The sequence below is a fragment of the Urocampus carinirostris genome, chromosome 1 (genome assembly GCF_059441175.1).
Source record: "Urocampus carinirostris isolate Australia breed hairy pipefish chromosome 1, RoL_Ucar_1.0, whole genome shotgun sequence".
NCBI lineage: Eukaryota > Metazoa > Chordata > Actinopteri > Syngnathiformes > Syngnathidae > Urocampus > Urocampus carinirostris.
The window spans coordinates 47,492,718-47,513,438 of record NC_142349.1 but is presented as its reverse complement, the minus strand read 5'-3'; the positions used below and the strand labels follow the sequence as shown (position 1 = coordinate 47,513,438).

Sequence of the window (20,721 nt, the reverse complement as noted above, 5' to 3'; positions counted from 1 at the left end):
TAAATGACTGGAATGCACCTTATACTTAAAATCATACCTATCTTTTCCAAAACACTCTTGATTGATTAAAAATATGTTTGTTCATCATTTTTCCACAGAAAAAGCATAACTATCCTGCCACCTCATTCAACTTTTATTTTCACCACAATAAAGTCAACACAGTAAACCCTGCTGCATTCCCACCTTTTCCCTAGCTTCTGGAAAAGCAAAGAGGGTTTCATTTTAACACGTTTATTTGAAGGGCACATGAGAACACAGAGTCACTGCTGCCAATTGACTAATGAGTCTCGGATGTCCTTATACGTATGGGTATAGTTTACTGGAAGGTCTAAAGGAAATCACATAACTAAAAGTTAGGGTTTTTGTTGAATAACTCGAGATGAAATGAAATGATCTGCATTTATATAGCGCTTTTCAAGTCAAGACTTCCCAAAGCGCTTTACAGTGTGCTTCACATTTCCCAATAGCGGCCGTGCAGCCATGTAAGGCGCTAACCTGCTTTTTGGGGGTATTGGGGGTTCAGTGTCTTGCCCAAGGACACTTCAACATGTAACACGGAGGAGCCGGGATTCGAACTGTGATCTCTTGATCCCAAAACGAGCGCTCTACCTCCTGAGCCACTGCCGCTGGATTTGTCATGAGTGGTAGCTCGCCCCGGGACATCAATTTAATTGGTTATTGATCAGCCATTGGTGAGATCAAAAATGTAATGGGCAATATCAAACCATATTATATGAATACAAAATGGGAAAAGGATGTTATAAAATGCTTGCTTAAGTGCCAAAATGAAATCTTGTAATCCCTCGGTTATCGCGGTCAATGGGGACCAGAACCCACCGCAAGAAATTTTATAACTGTAATGTAGCATCGCACCTTTATAACAGCCCCTAGGGTTAAACTTACCTCGGGATGATGTCTTTACTGACAGAGTGTATACGACTGTTACAAAATAATAACTATTGATCTAAAAATAAAAACAAAGAACACAGAATTGCAGTTGTAGTAAATGGCGTTTATTGTCATTCTACAAAGGTACAACAAAATTCGAGGGCTTTGCTCAGTGCAAGAAAGCAATTTAGAAAGTGTCTGATTAGCTGCACGTTAGCATCGCGTATCTTCGAGTTTAGCAATTTTGCCATGAGTGGTAGCTCGCTCCGGGACATCAATTTAATTGGTTATGGATCAGCCATTGGTGAGATACAGGCTTGGCCCGGATAGCTTAAGAGAGTTGTTAACCTAGCAGTAGCAGTAGGCCAGACCTGCAGCCTCACTGTTGCCTTACATATGACGCCACCTCAGTCACTTCCATGACCCTCATAATGATAAGCAGGATGATAACGAATGAACAAATTAACAAATAACTCAAAAAATAAGTTTAAGAAACAAATCATGGTAAAATCTAGATGTTAACAATAGTTTTTGCTATATGTCCCAGCCCTAAGGCTACGTCTCTCTTCTGTAGTTGCTGCTGCCTTTCATCATCAATTTTACAGGATTCCACGAAACTATAAACACTCTTTGTTATTTTTAATGTGTGCACCTTTTAATTTTAGACTTCACATCACATAAAACTGCAAATTAACACTCCATCCACCAGCCACCCGAATTAGAGACAACGCAAATACAAAAGCGTATTTCCATGAGCTCATGATAAGCACATAAGCTTTTTGGGAAGCAGTGTTCATTTTACCTCTGAAAAGTGATGGGTCCCGGGGATTCGCATGCTCAAAACTTTATGGGTCCCAACAGAGATCTATGGGTCCCCAAAATTTAGTGTTATCGAGGTTGAAACTGTAAATCGGCGACAAATATATAACATAATTCTATATATTCATTCCGTTTTAATCATCACAGTTAATTGGTAATACAAATCAGTTAATCACTTGAAGATTTTTCAGGTCACCACAATATTGTACATTATGCGAAATAATATTGCTGAAATATTAGTCTATATATTCATGCAGTTTTAATTGGTAATACAAAGCAGTTATCACTTCAGATTTTTCAGTTCTTATATTCTTCGTGGTTTGCTGTCACGCCACAGTTTTAATGCCTTCTACAGGTCCAATCCATTATCACCCTCCTCATAGCGTAACCAGGAATAAAATTAAGTCAATTTTGGCAGAAAAGTCCTTATCTTGCTTAGGAGTATTACTTTGTTTATTTTCTTTTGTCGAGTCATTCGCTTCAACACACGTGTTTCCCTAGCATATCGTGTTTTCCTAGCAATCTTCCGAAGAATTTCTCCGCCGTTTTTTTCATGCCGGAATTATTGCCCTTGTTATCACTTTCGGTTTTGTGTTTCGACTTATTACTGACACTGAAGAAATGACCATTTTTGTGTTGATTTTCACCTTAAATGAACGACAACCACCACAACAATGACGTAATCTCGAAGCAACAAGATCTTGGCGAGATCGGTGTCCAGACAAAAACTCGAACCGCGAGACCAAAACAAAAATGCTTGACGAAAAGTTCGGAGTGCGGTAAATCTTTGTTAAAAAAAGTAATCAAGTAATAATGACAATTTTGTGTCAAAAAAGTTGGACGCACGTTGATTTGACACCATCCGTTCCCAGCAAAAATGATGCGTCTAGGACAGAGGGACGTGGGCAAACGAGAACACTGGGGATGTTTGCAGTTCTAACACTATCAGTCTTATCCTTTCCCTGGGGAAAGCCACATGTTGCCAAAATACTTCAGCAGCTGTACTATGACTCTAAGGGGGGACAACTCGAGTCATGTGGGACACCCCAAGAGAGCCTTCCGTTTATGGTTTCCTTACTGTCCGAACCCCACAGCGTCCCACCTAGTTCCCTCAGCTGTGCGGCTTTCAATCCTGGGTTTGCAACTCTAATCTAAAGGGAATGTCTGAGGCCCAAGAACTCCTTGAAATTTATGGAGCTTTTCACTTGTTAACATATAGCTTGGATGAGACATATGAACCTGTTCAGCCATCTTTGAGGGTTGGGCGCGTTATTTGAGGTGTCCTTAAAACGTAAAATATTTTCTCTATGAGGTCTCTAACATCCTCTGGCAGCCAAATCGGGTACAGCAGCTCCTGACTAACCAACACTCAAAGCAGCCGAATCTAATCTTCCATCAAAACCACTCTTTGATTGATTGATGCAATGTTTCTAATGCACACATTTCCACAAACCATGACCCACAACACCAACATTTATTTCAAGTTTTGTATATTTAAATGGCCTTTGCTGGCTATTGAACTATTACAACTTAAAAATCTCCTCATCTCATCTCATTAGCTGCGCCGCTTATCCTCAGTAGGGTCGCGGGGGTGCTGGAGCCCATCCCAGCAATCATCGGGCAGTGGGCAAGGGACACCCTGAACTGGCTGCCAGCCAATCGCAGGGCACACAGGGACAGACAACTCGCTCGCTCATTCACACCTAGGGACAATTTGGACCGGCCAATCCACCTGAAATGCATGTCTTTGGAATGTGGGAGGAAACCGGAGTGCCCGGAGGAAACCCACGCAAGCACGGGGAGAACATACAAACTCCGCACACGAAGTCTGGTAGCTGGATTTGAACCCATATAGGAGGTTCCCAAGACCTTAGAACTGTGCCGCACACGCGCTAACCACTGCGCCGCCGTGCTGCCCCAACCTAAAAATTAGAAAATTAAAAATGTCGAAAATGTTGCATAGTGATACAGTTTTTTATTTTAAATTATTTTCCATTTTCTAACGAAAATCTATTTTTTTAACTGGTTTTGGTACATTGTATCTGTGTCTGTAGCATCCCCAGTTAAAAGCAAATTTAGAAAAATGATGTCAAACATCCCTTAAAAATAACAACAACAAAAAACTGATAAACACATCTACTACTCATACTCTTAAATCTAACTAAATGACTTTTGATCTAAATTTGAATTTCTGTGTATTCATATTTTATCTCCCTCTTGTTTCCGTGTCCGTCCCCTTTGAGTCTGTTCTTTTTATTTATCCTGGCACGAGGTTGCTTTTAATTCCTTCAATTTTGGCTGTGCTTTGAGCTACAAAAGTCCTCTACATATCCTGCTTTGTAACCTCCGTTTTAGTATCTTGATTAATCCCCCTACTGCTCTCATACACTTAGGTCATGTCATCAAGGGAACACTAATAGTAGTCCTGGAGAAATTCTTTACTTTGTTCTGTTGTCAAAATGACATAATGACAACTGTTCTGTATCACAAGGGAAAGTAGAAATATGTCTTTCATGTTGACACAATGTAGTTTTTTGTGGATCTCAACAAAATCCTAAGTAAAGGGCGCACAGTGAAAATTTATGGCGGCAAACAGCTCTTATGCACACGCCAATTGAGAAAAGTATATGTTAGGGTGACGTCGTCCTAACAGTACCAATTGTTGGATAACTGAGCCAAGAATGTTTCCTAAAAAAATCAGCAAACGAGTAGAGACTTTTTGACATGAGAAGGTGCGATGGAGTTATTGTGGTTATAAATTGGTTTGGTTTGCAAAAATGAAAAGCAGATTTAAAACCATAGCATTTACAGGCTGGGCTGTTTTCAAGGCACAAAGTCTCCCCCTACAGGCAATGAAATGTCAAAGCATAGTGGTCTTGGGGGCGTGACGTCATTTATTCTAGACAAACCAAGAAGACCACGCGGCCTGGCCCTTGGAACTGATTTGTAGTGGCAGGCTGCTGTTTTGTAAAAGGATCATAACATATATTTTGTTTACCCCTAAAATAACTTAAAAGTTAGTGTGCACGTTATAAACATGCTTCCATGGTAGTATAATACGTTATCAAAGTCATGATTGATCAGTCCCAAATATCGCTGACCTCATTTGCATTGTATGCAACGGGAATCGAAACCGGATCGCAGTGGTGACAGCACTGAATCCAAACAACTAGTCTACTGGAGATTTAGATGACATTAGAAAACGCATTAAGTCATATCTTATTATTACACTATATTTAGTCATGATTCAAGACCAGGTGGAAACATTTGTTGGACTAAAGAGGGATGGGTGCCACCAGGCTGTAGTTGCCTGAGACACATCACAGGAAATGGTGCCCTACCACCTTGATGGTTAAGGGATCCAGCCACCCACCTGCCCCCACTGACCTAAAAGATATAATAAAATGAAAGAAAGCATGACAAGGAAAATCTATCTTTGGTGTATCGGAGGATGAACGGGACTTTGAAGAACATTAGATGAATACATTGTAGATTTGATTTTAGTATTGTGTTAATGTGTACATAATGTACATTGTCAGTAAAGGATTTTAATCATGGCCTCATGTATTCATCAACGTATTTATTCATTGTCTTTTAAAGTCTTTTTCATCTTTAGTTACACCAAATACTTTTTTCCCTCGCTGAGCTTTTTTTTTCCTTTTATTTATAATTTTCAGGACGACTTTCTGATTTCCCTATTTTTTCAATAACATTTGTCTCTGGTACCCTAAAAATTGTGTGATAATAATATCAGATGCCTTTTCTTTTGTCATCTTCATCCCTAAGGATATCGTGACTACACAGTGAATTTAAGCTTACAGTACTGATATTACTTTATTAATATTAGTATTGTTGTTATTATTATGCTTGCAGAGACTGTTACGATAAGTATTAGGGCTATAAATGTGCTACTGTTTATTAAAGCACTTGAATTTACGTTTATTATTTTAATCTACTTTTAAATTAAATTTATTTTTTGGTTGATACTTTATATAGCTGATGCTATAATTTACCAGTTATTTTTTGTTGTTTTTGTGTTCTGTACAGCCCTTTGAGACCTTTTATGATAAAAGGCTATACAAAAAAATATGACTTGACTTGATTTGACTTATCATTATTACAGAAAAACTCGTATTCAAATGGACCCGGGAAATTATCCGGATTAGCCAATGTAGGGTATTCTCAGACCACCTGAAAAAAAAATTATGTTTAATCGATAATACATGAATAACTCATCTGGTTTCGATTGAACGTGAATACACGTGTTTATATTAACAGATAAATGAGAATATTAATGAAACATACATACAGGATTTTTCAGAATATCTGACAATGTTTGAGGTTTCATGTGAAAATAAGCCGTGATATCTTTTTCTTTCATGCCAGTGTAATCGTTACATCATTGTAAGATCTTTCATTTTTCTTCTAATCCGGTCCTCTCGACTCCTCTTCTTCACTTATGCCATGATGTAGTCTCCTTTAGTGTCGTTTTTGCACAAATAGGTCTGGGAAGAAGATATTTGTTTGTCTATGGACAAAAGGATGGCATACACTTGCCAGAAAGTTGCGTCATCCAGCCCTTTCCGGGAAGAAGACAGCATGTCAACTTGGAATACGACTCCAGAATAGACATGGCAAATTGCATATGAGTGGATTGAAATGAGTTCGATTTGGATCTTGAATAGCCGGAGATCTGGATTATAAAGTACGGAATGTGCATAGATTTTTTTGTAAGAAATACTTTAGAAATTATCCGGACCAAACATTTTATACAGATTTCGCAAAGACAAACCAAATATGAATTAACCGAGTTTTACTATATTATTATTGTTACTGATACTAATGCTATTATTAGAATATTGTCAGACGTTAAACTGGTTCATGGTACAGAAAAGTTTTGGGACACACGCTAATATAGCGATTTTTTCTAAATAAGAGAGTTGAAAAAAACACATTTGAAATTACCATTCACTCAGAATTGCATGAGAGGTGTCCAGCACCCTTTAAAAACATCTTTTCCCCTAGACTTTTCCGGAACGAGTCGGAAAAGTTCCTCAGCGAGGTGCTTCTTCCCAACCTGGTGTGGCGAGCTGGCCGCACTGCCGCCGCCTTGCGGACCGCCGCCCTCAGCTGTCTGCTGGCACTGCTGCACGGAGGTGGCATCTCACAAAAACAGGTACTAACACTCCCAGTGAAACATGTTAATAAAATATCGACATTCTTTTCAATTCTATCCCCTCCCGTTATTTGTGCACATGGGTGTGACATTTTGTGAGCGCCTGGTCAGACCACCCATTATAGACTCTTACCCTCAAAAGGACTCTCACAAAGAACATTACTCACTCTAAAGGTGGGGTGTGTTGTTTGAGGTGTCCTTAATGGTGGTGTTCGTAAGTTTAAAACATTCAAGCTGCCTGTCTTCCACCTGCACGCACGTCTCTTTCTTAGATGCGCTCAAATAAACTCTTTTTCATGTTTTTAGGGGATTCGGGTTGGCATTTTGACTGTATTTGAAACAGTCCTTTTCTTACTTTCACCATTTTCATTCTACAATAAGTGAAAACAACCAGCACGCACGTGAAGACAATCTCACTTTTTAGGACACTTTAAACTACGCGCCCCACCTTTAAGAAGTTAAGAGTTAAATGTTTTCTCTCTTAAAGTATTGGTTTACAATGCCCAAACGAGTTCACGGAGCCTATGCTTTGTTGTCTAATGGGCCTATCTGCTATTGTCTTACTTTTTTGCAGAGCTTTTTGGGGGGGAACACATTAAGCCCGATGAATGGGGGATGGGGGTAGTGCTGGAAGGTGATGTAATGCTTGTCCCCACAGGTTTTATTTTTATTTCTGTTAATGTACCATAAAAATGGGGAAAAAAAACAAAGGCTTGCTTCAAGTAAAATCGTAACGCAAACTCAAACCCCAAGGAGAACAAATGAAGAGTTTATTTTAGCGCATTAAAGAAATGCACATACATGCACGCGCATCAGGAAGGATCTGAAAGAGGCTACATTGATGACACAAGCCAGGAGATAGCGGCAGAGCGTAACAACGTTCCATATACGTACAGTTCCTTTAAAGTAAGCAATTATATAAACTAAGCAAAATTTTAGTTGTGATCAGTTCATTTATTTGCCACTCAAACCACATTTTTGAAGGGACTTTGTGTATTATTTAGCGCTTCCTCGTGGTTAAATGTGATTTTAATGTTAAAATAATAATCAAATATATTTGTTTTATTTGATAAACCTTTTTGTAACGCCTAAGTAGGATCAACTGGGTAGTACTGAAAATATTTAGGTATTATTATTATTATTATTATATTATAATTTATACCTTTCTGACGAGTAAAATGATAAAAGCAATCCTTAAAACAAGATAAAATGTATTATGTGGCAGATGGCATATTATTTTACTAATTTTAAGAGCGACATTTTATGCCACAAAAGACAATTTAAGTTTTATTTACTGTTCTTTTTTTTTTAAATAACAAGTTAAAAAGGTAGTAAGTAAAGGAAACTATGTATCATTTAGCGCCCCCAAAACACTTTATCCATTAGAAAATAGTACTGATTTGAATAATAAACTGAACTATAACATTACGTGCAATTTTTAAATATTCATAGGTCGAGAAATTTGTATTTATTTGATATAAATTGACATAATTGTCTGCCCTTTTGCTTCCCCAAAAACCGTCAAATTTGAGAAAGACTCAATGAGAAGATAAACAGTGCAGTTTGGTCACTGTGTATCCCCGTACTTAGCTCTCTTTATTACGCTTTGTAGTACTCGTTTTGAGTTTCACTACACAATACAGCGACATAAACGGTCAAGTATTACACAGTGTCCTCTTTAGCACATATCTAAATGAGAGGGTAACAGGTGCATACTGAGGTCAGGCGAGTCCATATTTCTTTTTTTGAATTCTTGGTGAACAAAGCTACCACTGATGTTCTGCTCTTGACTCTGCACCTGTGGAAAAGTAAACAACCACACACACACACACGCACACACAGAGTCCAAATGGATGTTTTAACTTTTGGGATATTGTGTGATTGTGACTCGTTTCCACATTTGTGGACTGTCAGAGCTTGCAAAGTCTTTTCTGTGGGCCTAAAAAATATCTGAATCATGTGATGTGATTATATTTTTTAGATAGATAGATAGATAGATAGATACTTTATTCATCCCCGTAGGGAAATTCACACTTCCAGCAGTCTACCCTGTTGTTTATTAACAGATGAACATGATGCCCGAGGGGTGCTTGTAGCAAAGTGGATGACGTCACGCCAGTCCAAAAATTCGACATCCCTGCGGCAGATGGAAAACTTTTCTTTGCGAAAATCCAGGGATACACCACCTCGTGTTAGCAAGTCCGCCTCCTCTCCGATTCCCCCCGGCTTTCGTGTCTCTGTTTAGCGGCGTTGAAGCCGGATTGCTCCGGGTAGCTCCGGGTGGCTACACGTTAGCGCCTGGAATGCTAAACGTGAGCCACGTTTCCGCAAAACACAGCAACTGCGCTCCCTGTGCGCTTCGATGTTTTCCAAAAGCACTCGATGATCTTATTTGGTCGTGAGTTCGCATTTACCATGATTACGCTAGCTCCGGCTTTTCCTCCACGATAGGCCCCTTCATCACGCCGGCACGAGAATACTTCAGGGCAAGGAGTTGAAATTCCTTGAATACACGCATTTCTTGTGCGTTTTTCCATGCATGAATATGAAATAATCCTAAATCATCTGTGAGCTAGGGCAGCAAGGTGGCGTAGTGGTTAGCACGTGTGAGGCACAGTTCTGATGTCATGAGATCGAACCTTACTGTGTTCTCCCCGTGCTTGCGTGGGTTTCCTCCGGGCACTGCAGGTTTCCTCCCACATTCCAAAAACATGCATGTCAGGGTAATTGGACGGTCCAAATTGTCCCTAGGTGTGAATGAGCAAGGGAGTTGTCTGTCTCTGTGTGCCCTGCCACTTATTAGCTGGTCCCCTGCCCACTGCCCAAAGACAGCTGGGATGGGCTCCAGCACCCCGGCGACCCTACTGAGGATAAGCGGGGCAGATAATGAACGAATGTCTGTGAGCTTCATTTCATTGCCTTCCTTTTGGTCACTTACATTTTTAAGCATATAACCAATCACATTACAGCCATTACTTGTTGCTCGGGAATCTTCCTGGAGGCCTTCACAAACACTTTTGAAGCCCTCGAGCACTAACATCAGTGTTCGATCAAGCTGGTTTTTAGCTAATCAGATTTTGAGGTGGCGACATCAAGGCTTTCTTGCAGAATTAAGGAAACGGGTTACGCACCAAAATTTAAAATCTATTATTTAATCATTTATAATAGCATTTATTTTCTTCTTGTTTTTACAGTAAACAACTTTAATGTCAGTCAACTCAGATTCTCTGTAAAACACACGACAAAATAATTAAAAGTAATGACTTTACATTGCGGCAGCACGGCCAAAGTAGTTTCCGCGTCCGCAACCGAGATGGAACCTTCCTGTGTGGACTTTGCATGTTCTCCTCGTGCTTGCGTGACTTTCCTCCAAGCACTCCGGTTTCCTCCCACATTACAAAAACATGCATGTCAGGTTAATTTGCCGGTCCAAATTGTCCCTAGGTGTGAATGAGCGAGCGAGTTGTCTGTCTCTGTGTGCCCTGGCTGGCAACCAGTTCAGGGTGTCCCCTGCCCACTGCCCGAAGATAGCTGGGATGGGCTCCAGCACCCCCAGGACCCTAATGAGAATAAGCGGTGCAGATAATGGATGGATGGACTTTCCAGTGCAACAACCATTAAACTATCAAACACAATAATAAACTTTAAATTTGTTATTAAAAAGACAGTGTTCATGATAAATACTGGAGAAATAAATCAAAATATTTACATATGTACAAAAAAAATAAAATAACAAGCAATTGGACCTTCCTTATCCTCCGAAAACATGCATATTGACCGATCACAATAGAAAAAACCCATCTCAGACTCTTGTAGTTCTCTTTATAGAGCATCACATCACTAAAGGCCTAGGTGTGAAATGCACAGCATGTAACTGCCTTTCCAGATACGATAAACTTGACACATCTGGCTGCCGCAGCGCATGCAACGTGACCAAAGCCCCTCTCGCACGTCTCAGGCAGGCAGCTGGATGGACGAAGTTGTTGCTTTCTTTCCTGTGAGAACAACTAACAGTTCCGGACAGTGCCTTTCTGTATTCGCTGAGGTCATGGAGTGTTTTCCTGCCAACTTGTTTCTTGGCTTAGCTGTCCCACAAGCTACACTGCCCACTGCGTGTTTTACATGTCAGGGGCATGTTTTTGAGACGTATTCTACCTCTAACAGGTCAAGAGACATAGCCTTTGTTTAGACTGCAGAGCTTAATGCTTAATTCCGATTTTTGGGTGAAATCATATATATGAAATAAAAGTGATCTCCTGTGTGAATTAATTTCCACTACAGTGTAGTTGGTAGGGTTACTGTAAAAATGTAATCCGATACAGTGGCTAATTACCTGTTGAAAAATGTAATTAGTAACTCAGTACATCAGAATTACTTTCGTATACCGTTACATTTGGACTACTCCTATACCAAAAGTCTCAATAAAAGATGAGATCCAGTTACGAAATAGTTTTACTAAATAATGCACCTTTAAAAATAACTTTAGTAAACTAAAGTTAGGTAGTTGCTTGTAGTCCTAAAAAAGTGCTAAATTTTCACCACATAGTAGTTTGTTAAGCAAAAATAAAAGTTTCTCTTTCACATGGCGGGAAATTTGCTCTGTTTTAGTTTACATTAGGAGGACATTAAAAACACACACATAAGTCAAATTCTACTTTTTGAAGTGGGTACTTCAAACCTCCATGGCTAGTCCCCTGGGAGGTTTGTCAAGGCAACCTTTGCCTCATTCATCTGATATAATGCCCCACCACCCAACATTCACCCAGTGCCATAGATAACTCAGTAACTATGAATTAATCAATCAACATGTTCAGACATTGTTTCATCATTTTTGTTGTGACATTGCTAAACGAAATTCTGACCCAAAGTTGAATGTTCTACAAATATAACACCATTCAATGGTTCTCTCAAATGAGACACTTCATAAAAATATTACATTTATGCATACATACATTCATACACACATACATACATTGTGAAAATATATACCTTGTGACTTTTTGGTATTTTCTCATTTAATTCTTGCTGCTAAATGTTTCAATTCTTTTCATAGCACTATTGTCATGATACACGATTCTTTTTTATTCTATTATTATAACTTAAGCCAGATTTCTAAGCAATTCGTTGTAATTTTCTTTTTGTCCATTTTTTGTGGGAGTCTTATCTTTTTCATTATATATTTTACCCTGGAGCGCCATGACTAAACTCATTGCCTACAATGTTTCACAACGTTATTATCAATGACAATAAGGACAATTCAATACAACATACTTGCATGCATACACTAATACATAACACGCGTACATGTATACTTACACACATGAATACATACACCCATTTATACATACATACATACATACATGCATACTTTAAAAGTCAGTTTAAGAAAAAACATTCACACAAGTGGGTCATGTCTTTTTATGCCTTATAATTTGTGTTATTTTCACTTCCAGTGGCTTGCAAAACTATTTGGCCCCCTTGTACTTTGTGACCTTTTGCCACATTTCAGACTTCAAACATCATCATATAAAAAAAAGTTAATTTTTTTAAAAATATCCTATAAAGTGTGTTCCACTTCATGATTGTGTCCCACTTATTGCTGATTCTTCACAAAAAATTACAGTATTATATGTTTACGTTTGAAGTCTGAAATGTGGATAAAGATCACAAAGTTCAAGGGGGCCAAATAGTTTCGCAAGCCACTGTATGTCAGTACAGATATTTGATGCAGTTATGTAAATACAGATATTTGGGGAAAAAATTTGTTGGATCAATGTCTCCTCTCTAATTTACACATTTCATACACGGGGGTTTGTGTTGTTGCTTTTTAACAGTAAAGGGGTGAAACAAGGAAAGGGATATGTCCCTGTTTCTCGTGTATTTCGTGTCCTTTAGCCATGTAGCATCAAATTTTCACTCAATAGAAATACACGCCTTTATTCCTCATAAAAGAATGCCCTTTACAATTATACCTGCTGTATCGAGGATTTGCTACTTGTGTATTTTCATCATGCGTTGCGTTCTGCATTCTGACTGGTTAGTCGTATACCCCTTTTTTTCTTGTGTCATCTCGCTCATCAATGATGTTGCAGTCTGAATTGTGCTCTTATGTAAAACAGCTGGCCAAATCTACTTTTTTATGTGGTATTTTTTTTTATTTAAAGTTTCTCTATAAACCATCCTGTCAACAAAAAATTCCAGGTAATAAGGCAGAGAAAGATGCTTTTTATCGCCAACAATCTGGACCTCTTTCACTGGAGCCACATGTGGTTATGTGGCGCTCCTCAGTGACTCCCTGGCCCTTTTTAAAAAATATTTGAAAAATATATGGTTTCTGCAAAATGGACACAATCTTAATATTTTCAAAATGAGTATGGATATATACAGTATGTGTTTACTTCCTTATAGGGCTTATATAAGGCTTTTATCTCATCTCATCATCAGCTGCACCGCTTATCCTCAGTAGGGTCGCGGGGATGCTGGAGCCCATCCCAGCAATCATCAGGCAGTGGGCAGGGGACACCCTGGACTGCTTGCCAGCCAATCGCAGGGCTTTTATCTTTCCAGACATATTTTTTTTGTTTTGTTTTTGGTCCAATATGACTTCGGTTCCCAACCAGGAAGTAAATGCAGTTTTCCATAATGTCATATAATGGCGACTAAGTATCTTGTGAAGTAAAGTGGATTGTGTCCTAATTACAATTGTGCAATTTTGAGGAAGGATTATGTTTTAAATCATATTTTGACAGTACAGAAGTTAATTGTTAAAAAAAAGTTTAAAATTAAAGTCCTATTATTTGTTAAACAAATGCTTGAGCCTGTAAACTGGGTTTGTTCTTTGGTTTCTATGTATTATGGGGGATTTAGTAAACAAAAACAAAAAAAAAATTAAAAAGAAGGCTTCTATGTGGTGGGATCACAACCCATGTGAAAAACGAGGGATTACTGTATCTTATAACAGTATTCTTATCTGCGTAATGGCCTGTGAGAGAAGTTCAAAAAGGTAGTTTGTGCTGTAAACAATGACCCAAATGGTCCCAATGTGTAATATTCCCCAAAATGTCGCCTTGTTTCCTGTCTAGCTCCTGGGTATGGAGGAGCGTCTGTCACCTCAAGTGTTGTCATCCCTGGACGAGGACTCCCAGATGGGCCGACTATTGGCATGTCGCTCGCTGTCCGCCATCCTAAGACTGCTGGGATCTACTTTGCGCGAGGAGTCCCTCAACAAGATCTACCCGGGTATAAAACTCAACTTGGGCTGTAACTAAAGATTATTCTAACAATCGGGCGACTATTTTTTCGATCAATTGGATTTGAAAAAACACATTTTAAATTTCATCCTTTATATTCGAACATCAAAATGTTAGACAGAGAAAAAAAATGGTGCACAAATTAACATAATATTATATAATAGAAAACAACAACAAATCCAAGTGTTTGTCAAGTAGCTTAATAATAAACAAAAATGCATATGAACGTAAGCTATACACATGCAAATATAGTATATAAAGTGGAAAAGAAGAGAGGCATTTTAGTTTTTTTTAAGTGACATGTGTCAAGAACCGGAACAGGATCAGGACCCAAATGCGTGAGGTTTCTCACACAAGCCTTTTATTTGACGGGAAATGGGGAATCATGCACGTTAAGCAGCAGTCGGGCGTGGAAAGACAGGAAACCAGGGGTTGATGAGATTGATACCAATTGCCCAAGCAGATATCGGGCAGATGGGGTTGATACCGGACAGGACAGGACAGACTGGATTGATATCAAAACAGGATATCGAAATTAAACAGGACAAACTAGACGGGAACAAAACTGGAAACCGATATTAGATAGGACAAAATAAACGGGAACAATACCTGACAGGAAATACCACCAGGAAACAGGACAGAGTCAAAACCCACGTCTTGCGAGGCAGAGGTTCGTTGACGGACTGACAAAAGGTGAGTGAGAGCACTGAGCATAAATAGAAGGAAAGCCAATCAGTCAACAAGCCGCAGCTGGTGCCACACGGGCGGGGCCAATTGGGCACCATGGCAACCGTGACAACATGAGCTTTTGAAACAAGAAATAAATGCTATTCTGGAATCCCAGTGACATGATTTGAACCTTATCATTAAAATTTCTGAATTACTATTATTATGGAGAATACGCAAACAAGACCAGTACCTCACTCACTTTAAAAACTTTGTGTATGTAAGTATGTACTGTATTGAAAGGGCACAATTTACAAGCACTGAATAATCCTCAGACTCAGCCAGAAACTGTTCACTTGATGCTTCATGTTAAAATCATTACCACTATTGTGTGCAAGTTGAATTTGTTTATAAAGCACAATTAATCCTTAAGATGATTTAACTCGCATGTGTTAAACTCATCGGCAGTGGGCCAAATGTGGGCCGTCACATCCTATTATGTGGCCTGTGAAACTATGCTGAAAGAAGCACAAGAGAAAAAAGAGCTTGAATCTAGTCAAACAATGACTTGCCGTTTCGGAAATATTTACTCCATGTCACCAAAGCCAGGCGCGATTCGCAAAGCACCCACTGCAGTTGCATTTGCTGATTACTATTTATCAACCATAGAACTTTGAGGAAACCAATCTCGATGTTGTTTTAATTAAAATGAAAGTCACCGAGTAAGCAGGATGGCGGCGCAGTGGTTAGCTTGTGTGCGGCACAGTTCTGAGGTCATGAGATCAAACCTCTTGTGTGGAATTTGCATGTTCTCCCCGTGCTTGCGCGGGTTTCCTCCGGGCACTCCGGTTTCCTCCCACATTCCAAAAACATGCATGTTAGGTTAATTGGCCAGTCCAAATTGTCCCTAGGTGTGAATGAGCGAGCAAATTGTCTGTCCCTGTGTGCCCTGCAACTGGCTGGCAACCAGTTCAGGGTGTCCCACTGCCCAAAGACAGCTGGGATGGGTTTCAGCTTGCCCGTGACCCTACGGAGGATAAGCGGTGTAGATAATGGATGGATGGAGAGTCACCGATCCGCTGTTTAAGGCAATATGAAAAATACAAAAAAAAGATAGCACATGGGTGTCTTTGCAGAAATTTAAACAAGCTTTAGCTCCTTTGTATAATAAATACAAATTCTAACTGTAACTCTGATTTTCATTATAAAAAATAAAAATTAAAAGCCAGGCATCTTCGGTCAGTGAACAAGGAACCCCTCAACTGGTGTCCAGCCAGTCACAGGGCACACAGAGACCGACAACCATTTTTATGCGCATTTACACCTAGGGACAATTTGGAACCGCCAATAAACCTGCCAAGCACATTTTTGGGGGAATATGGGAGGAAACCAAAATGCTTGGAAAAGAGCCACGCAGGCACGGCACGCGCATGTAAACTCTGCACGGGGAGACTGCGGTAGTTGTGGATTTGAAACCTGTACCGCCGTACCGTGGGGCTGCGCGTTAACCACCTATCTGCCGTCATTTAATTGATAATTTAAATTGGTGTTTGTCACTATCTTTGTCTTTTTTGGGTCTGCGTGCGTTTCCCCTAGTTAAATGTACTGTAGTGGAAATTAATAGAATTATTGTTTTATTTTTTTCTTATACAAATGCTGGACTGTTGTTTAACACTACAAGAGATTAAATCTTAGTTAAGAAAAAGAATATCGAGGAAAAATAATAGTTTTATAATCAAATCTTACATCCCTGAACCTTCATTTAATTATGACCCTCTAAAAAGATCCCCAGGCCTCCAGCTAAGGCAGACTAATTATGCTATTAATTTACTAGTCTGGCCCCCATGACAACGATTCTTATCTACCATGTGGCCCCCAAGCTAATTAGAGTTTGACACCCCTGATTTTACGGAATAAAAGTATCTCTCGCACACAACAACCACACACGGTCTTTTTAATCAGCTAAAATGCAAACGCTAGCACCAACCGAGCTACCAGAGACTAACGTTACTTTTCTTTACTTAAAAGAAATGCAAAATAATGTCATGACTTACTCTGCTACTGAACTCCCTTCTTCATCATCTGTGACTCCAATACGGTTCTGATAAATGTGCTGTCTCGTCATCGTAGTGCTCCTGTGCTATATCATATCACTTTTGCAAAACGCTTGCACGTTTGTTTTGTTTTGTGAAGCGTCTTTTGAGGACTTAAGTCGAACAATTTTCTCCATCTCAGGTTTATATTGTTGTATTTTCCGTATCCTTTGAAAATCCCGCTTTAGTACTCCACCTCGCTCTATCCAGCTCGCCAACTCACGTTGCAGGTGACGTAAACGGCGCCGCAATGTGCTGAGTGACGCATAAATTACACAACAAATCAGTGTAAGCGTCTTCAAATCTATATTAATCAATTCGTTGTTGCAGCCCTATTCCCAATCCCATCAACATGGACGCTATCAATACAAGCAGTCTTATTTAATTTTAACTCAAGAGTGCCTGTGACTAGAATGCAAAATGTGGAATCCTGCTTGTTCTTTTCCTTTACTTTTATAACTTTATGATATCGGCATTTGTCGTTGCAGAGCTGCTGAAGCGTCTGGACGACAGCAGCGAGGACGTGCGTGCCGAGGCCCTTGAGGCTATGAATTTGTGGTTTTTGGGCCTGGGCAGCAACTACGACACGCAACTGTGTACCTCGCACCTTCAGTTTCTTTTCAAGCAGCTCCTCCTGCACTTGGACGACACCAACAGCTCCGTGCAAGAACAAGTGCTTGGTGAGAGAAAGACAAAAGGACTTTAAAGACCCACTAATAGTGAGCCTGAGCTGGCGCTCTCGAAACTGTTCGGAAAGTTGTCACGACCAGCACACAGGGTAGACCCAATCGCGTAACGTTCTCACAATTTTAACGAGATATAGGAAGAGGAAGGGCAGCGCCCGCGATCCGGTGCTCGCTGGACGCGGGAAGCAAGTATTTCTTGCAATCGGATCGTGATACGAATACGGAAGTGGATCTCCTGTAGCGGGACATGGCGGTGTCAGGGACGGGAAAACAGGTCGATTGCCGGGACAGGAGAGCAAAGACGTGGTCAGGATCACAAACGGGTTGTAAGCTGGGACGGGAGAGCAGACGTGGTCGAGATCAAAAACGGGTCGTAATCCGGGACGGGAGAGCAGACGTGGTCAGGATCAAAACAGGTCGTAGCCGGAGACAAACGGGGAAATCAGGAACGGACAGTTGGAAAAACGGGTGCAGAAATGGGACAGGCGGGAATCAGGGTCAAAAGAGACTTGCCTTGCAACAACAGAGGTTCACAGAAGGACTGACAACAGGAGAGTGAAAGTACTGGGTTAATATAGGGATAGGGAGCCAATCAGATTCACAGAAAAGACTGGCGCCAAATGAGCAGGCACAGGTGATTCAAATCAGTAATCATGACAGAAACTAGCTCACTATTGCTGGGTGATTGTGTTTTTTGTAGTAAAATTATATTTTAGTGGTTGACCGAATTTTTTTTTATCTTACTTCCAACAATTGTAACCTTGTAATAACTTAGTAACAACATAGTTATAACATGATAAGTTGTTCTTTCAGAAATGCATATCAAACTGGGTGCCCTTTGCGCTAGTTAGTAACAAATACACAATGCAGCAACAGGTAGTGATTAAATAATACACTGTATCCATTTACATTTTATTGCATTTGGATAAATCAGTCAGTGCATTTATGAAACTGTTTAGTACTTTGATGGGAGACCGCCCAGGAATAGCAAGTTCTATAAATTACTCATCCAAGATTAGAAGCTAAGTCTTAAAGGGACATCTTTGTAATATTTAGAGCCTCTTAATTGTAATTAATTTAAAAAAACAATAGAATTCAATAATAAGCAAATATACATAAACTATCATTTAAAAGACATTAATTGAGTATTTTACAGAACACAAGCTTCGTTTAGAGGCCGCTAACTTGATTGTCTACCATCTTGCTACTACGGCTGCCCCCAAACTTTGTAAGGATGGGCAAAAAATGAGGAGAAAATGGTGCAATTTGATCCCTTTGAAAATCTGTATTTTCTGTTCTTTCTTGTGCTTTTAGTACTCAATTTTGTTTGCACTACCCAATCAAGTGACATCTAGTGTTTCCCTTTAAGCGAAATTAATAAATCTACACTTAAAGTTTAATTTAAAAGAAAAACAAGACAAAAATTCCAAGGCTTTTTTTTACACCAAATTTTAAAACATCAAGCTGTAAATATTTAAAACAATGAATTGTTACTAGCATTCCTCGATCACAGTTAATCAGTTATGGTAGTAAAACTATAACACATGTATAGTGTATAAGGGGGCCACATGGTAGGAAAAACATTCTCACGAGGGCCCAACTAGCAAAATAATGCATACAAATTTACCTTGGCTGGAGGGCCACGGTACGGAGGTCCAGGTTTCAATTCCAACTTTTCAGAGGATCATAAATAAATTATGATTCAGGACTGTAAGATTTAGACCGAAAATTGACCAAAATAGCACACAAACACTATATTTTATTATTAATTTATTTATTTAAAGTTTTTTTTGCGTTTTATTTGATTATTTTTTAATGAAAAATGTTTACTTGACTTTGGGAACTTCACTGTTCGATAGTACATCTATTATAGACAGGAGCTAAATTTTTAAACTTCTGAAAAGATGCTCGGGTGCTTTCTTTTTAATATATATTTTTGCGTATTTCCTTAAACATCTGTGACTTTTATTTAAATTAAATAACATCAGGATGGGTTTCGTCAATGTTCTATGGTTAATTATTGGTAATCAGCCAATACAGGTCTAGTGGGTGCTTTGCAAGTGGCGTCTGGCTTTGGCAGAAAATCCAGTGGACATATGTAAAACTGCAAGTCATTTTTTCTCTTGTGCTTGGATAAGGATTGTCTCGCTGGCCGCATTAAACAATGTGGCAGGCCACATTTGGCCCGTGGGCCACAAGTTTGACACATATGGTATTTATAATTACATTATAGTTAAAATGACTAACGTGTAAATCAAGTATGTTGAATTTCAAATAATACAAAATAAACATGTCGCTTAAGGCGGAACGGTAGAGCAGTGGTTAGCGCGTGCGTGGCACGGTTCTGAGATTCAAATCCAGCTACTAGCCTTCCTGTGCAGAGTTTGCGTGTTCTCCCCGTGCTTGCATGGGTTTTCTCCCGGCACTCCGGTTTCCTCCCACATTCCAAAGACATGCATGTCAGGTTCATTGGCCGGTCCGAATTGTCCCTAGGTGTGAATGAGCGAGTGAGTTGTCTGTCTGTGTGCCCTGCGACTAGCTGACCACCAGTTCAGGGTGTCCCTTGCCCACTGCCTGAAGATAGCTGGGATGGGCTCCAGCACCCCCACGACCCTACTGAGGATAAGCTGTGCATATAATGGATGGATAATATATCTTTACAGAGCAACTTGGAAGACAAGCTTCACCCAAAATGAATAAAGGTGACGTGTACGATAATTGACTGTGATGCCAATGCCTTTTTATTTGCAGAAGTGCTCAAGAGAGGCAGCTCCATCCTTCCAGAGCTTCTCAAGAAAGAAGTAGAAGCCGTGAGGGACAAACATCGAACAACTCAGCTCTGTGACCGACTGCTGCAACACATCGACTCTTTAGATGCACACACCAGCGACAAGTCCGCTCAATGACCACAACACAATATTTTTATCTCCTGATGTGAGTTTTTTCAACCTGCAGGCCATGTTAAATGTGTCTTATCTTTTAACGTTGCCGCTTAGTTATGATTTCATAATCAGTCGTCGTTTCCGCCGGATGTTGAAAAAGAAAAAGGATATGCTGTACTATGAGAAACTGGATTTTTAGAAAATAATAAAGTTGCAAAGTCTCACAAAATTGTTCTCACTGTTGCTCCATGAGGTTTATGT

The 20,721-nt window shown here is 39.6% G+C and overlaps 1 protein-coding gene across 1 annotated transcript in view; it reads left to right on the top strand.

The window, feature by feature from the left end:
- dnaaf5 (dynein axonemal assembly factor 5) overlaps window positions 1-20,689 on the top strand; it is a 41,800-nt gene extending 21,111 nt beyond the window's left edge. The window contains exons 10-13 of the mRNA XM_088342742.1: window positions 6,733-6,883; window positions 13,966-14,122; window positions 17,381-17,572; window positions 20,330-20,689. Of these exons, the coding sequence (XP_088198868.1) occupies window positions 6,733-6,883; window positions 13,966-14,122; window positions 17,381-17,572; window positions 20,330-20,484 (655 nt within the window). The 3' untranslated portion in view covers window positions 20,485-20,689. The remainder of the gene's footprint in view (window positions 1-6,732; window positions 6,884-13,965; window positions 14,123-17,380; window positions 17,573-20,329) is intronic.
- The last annotated feature ends 32 nt before the right edge of the window (window positions 20,690-20,721 follow it).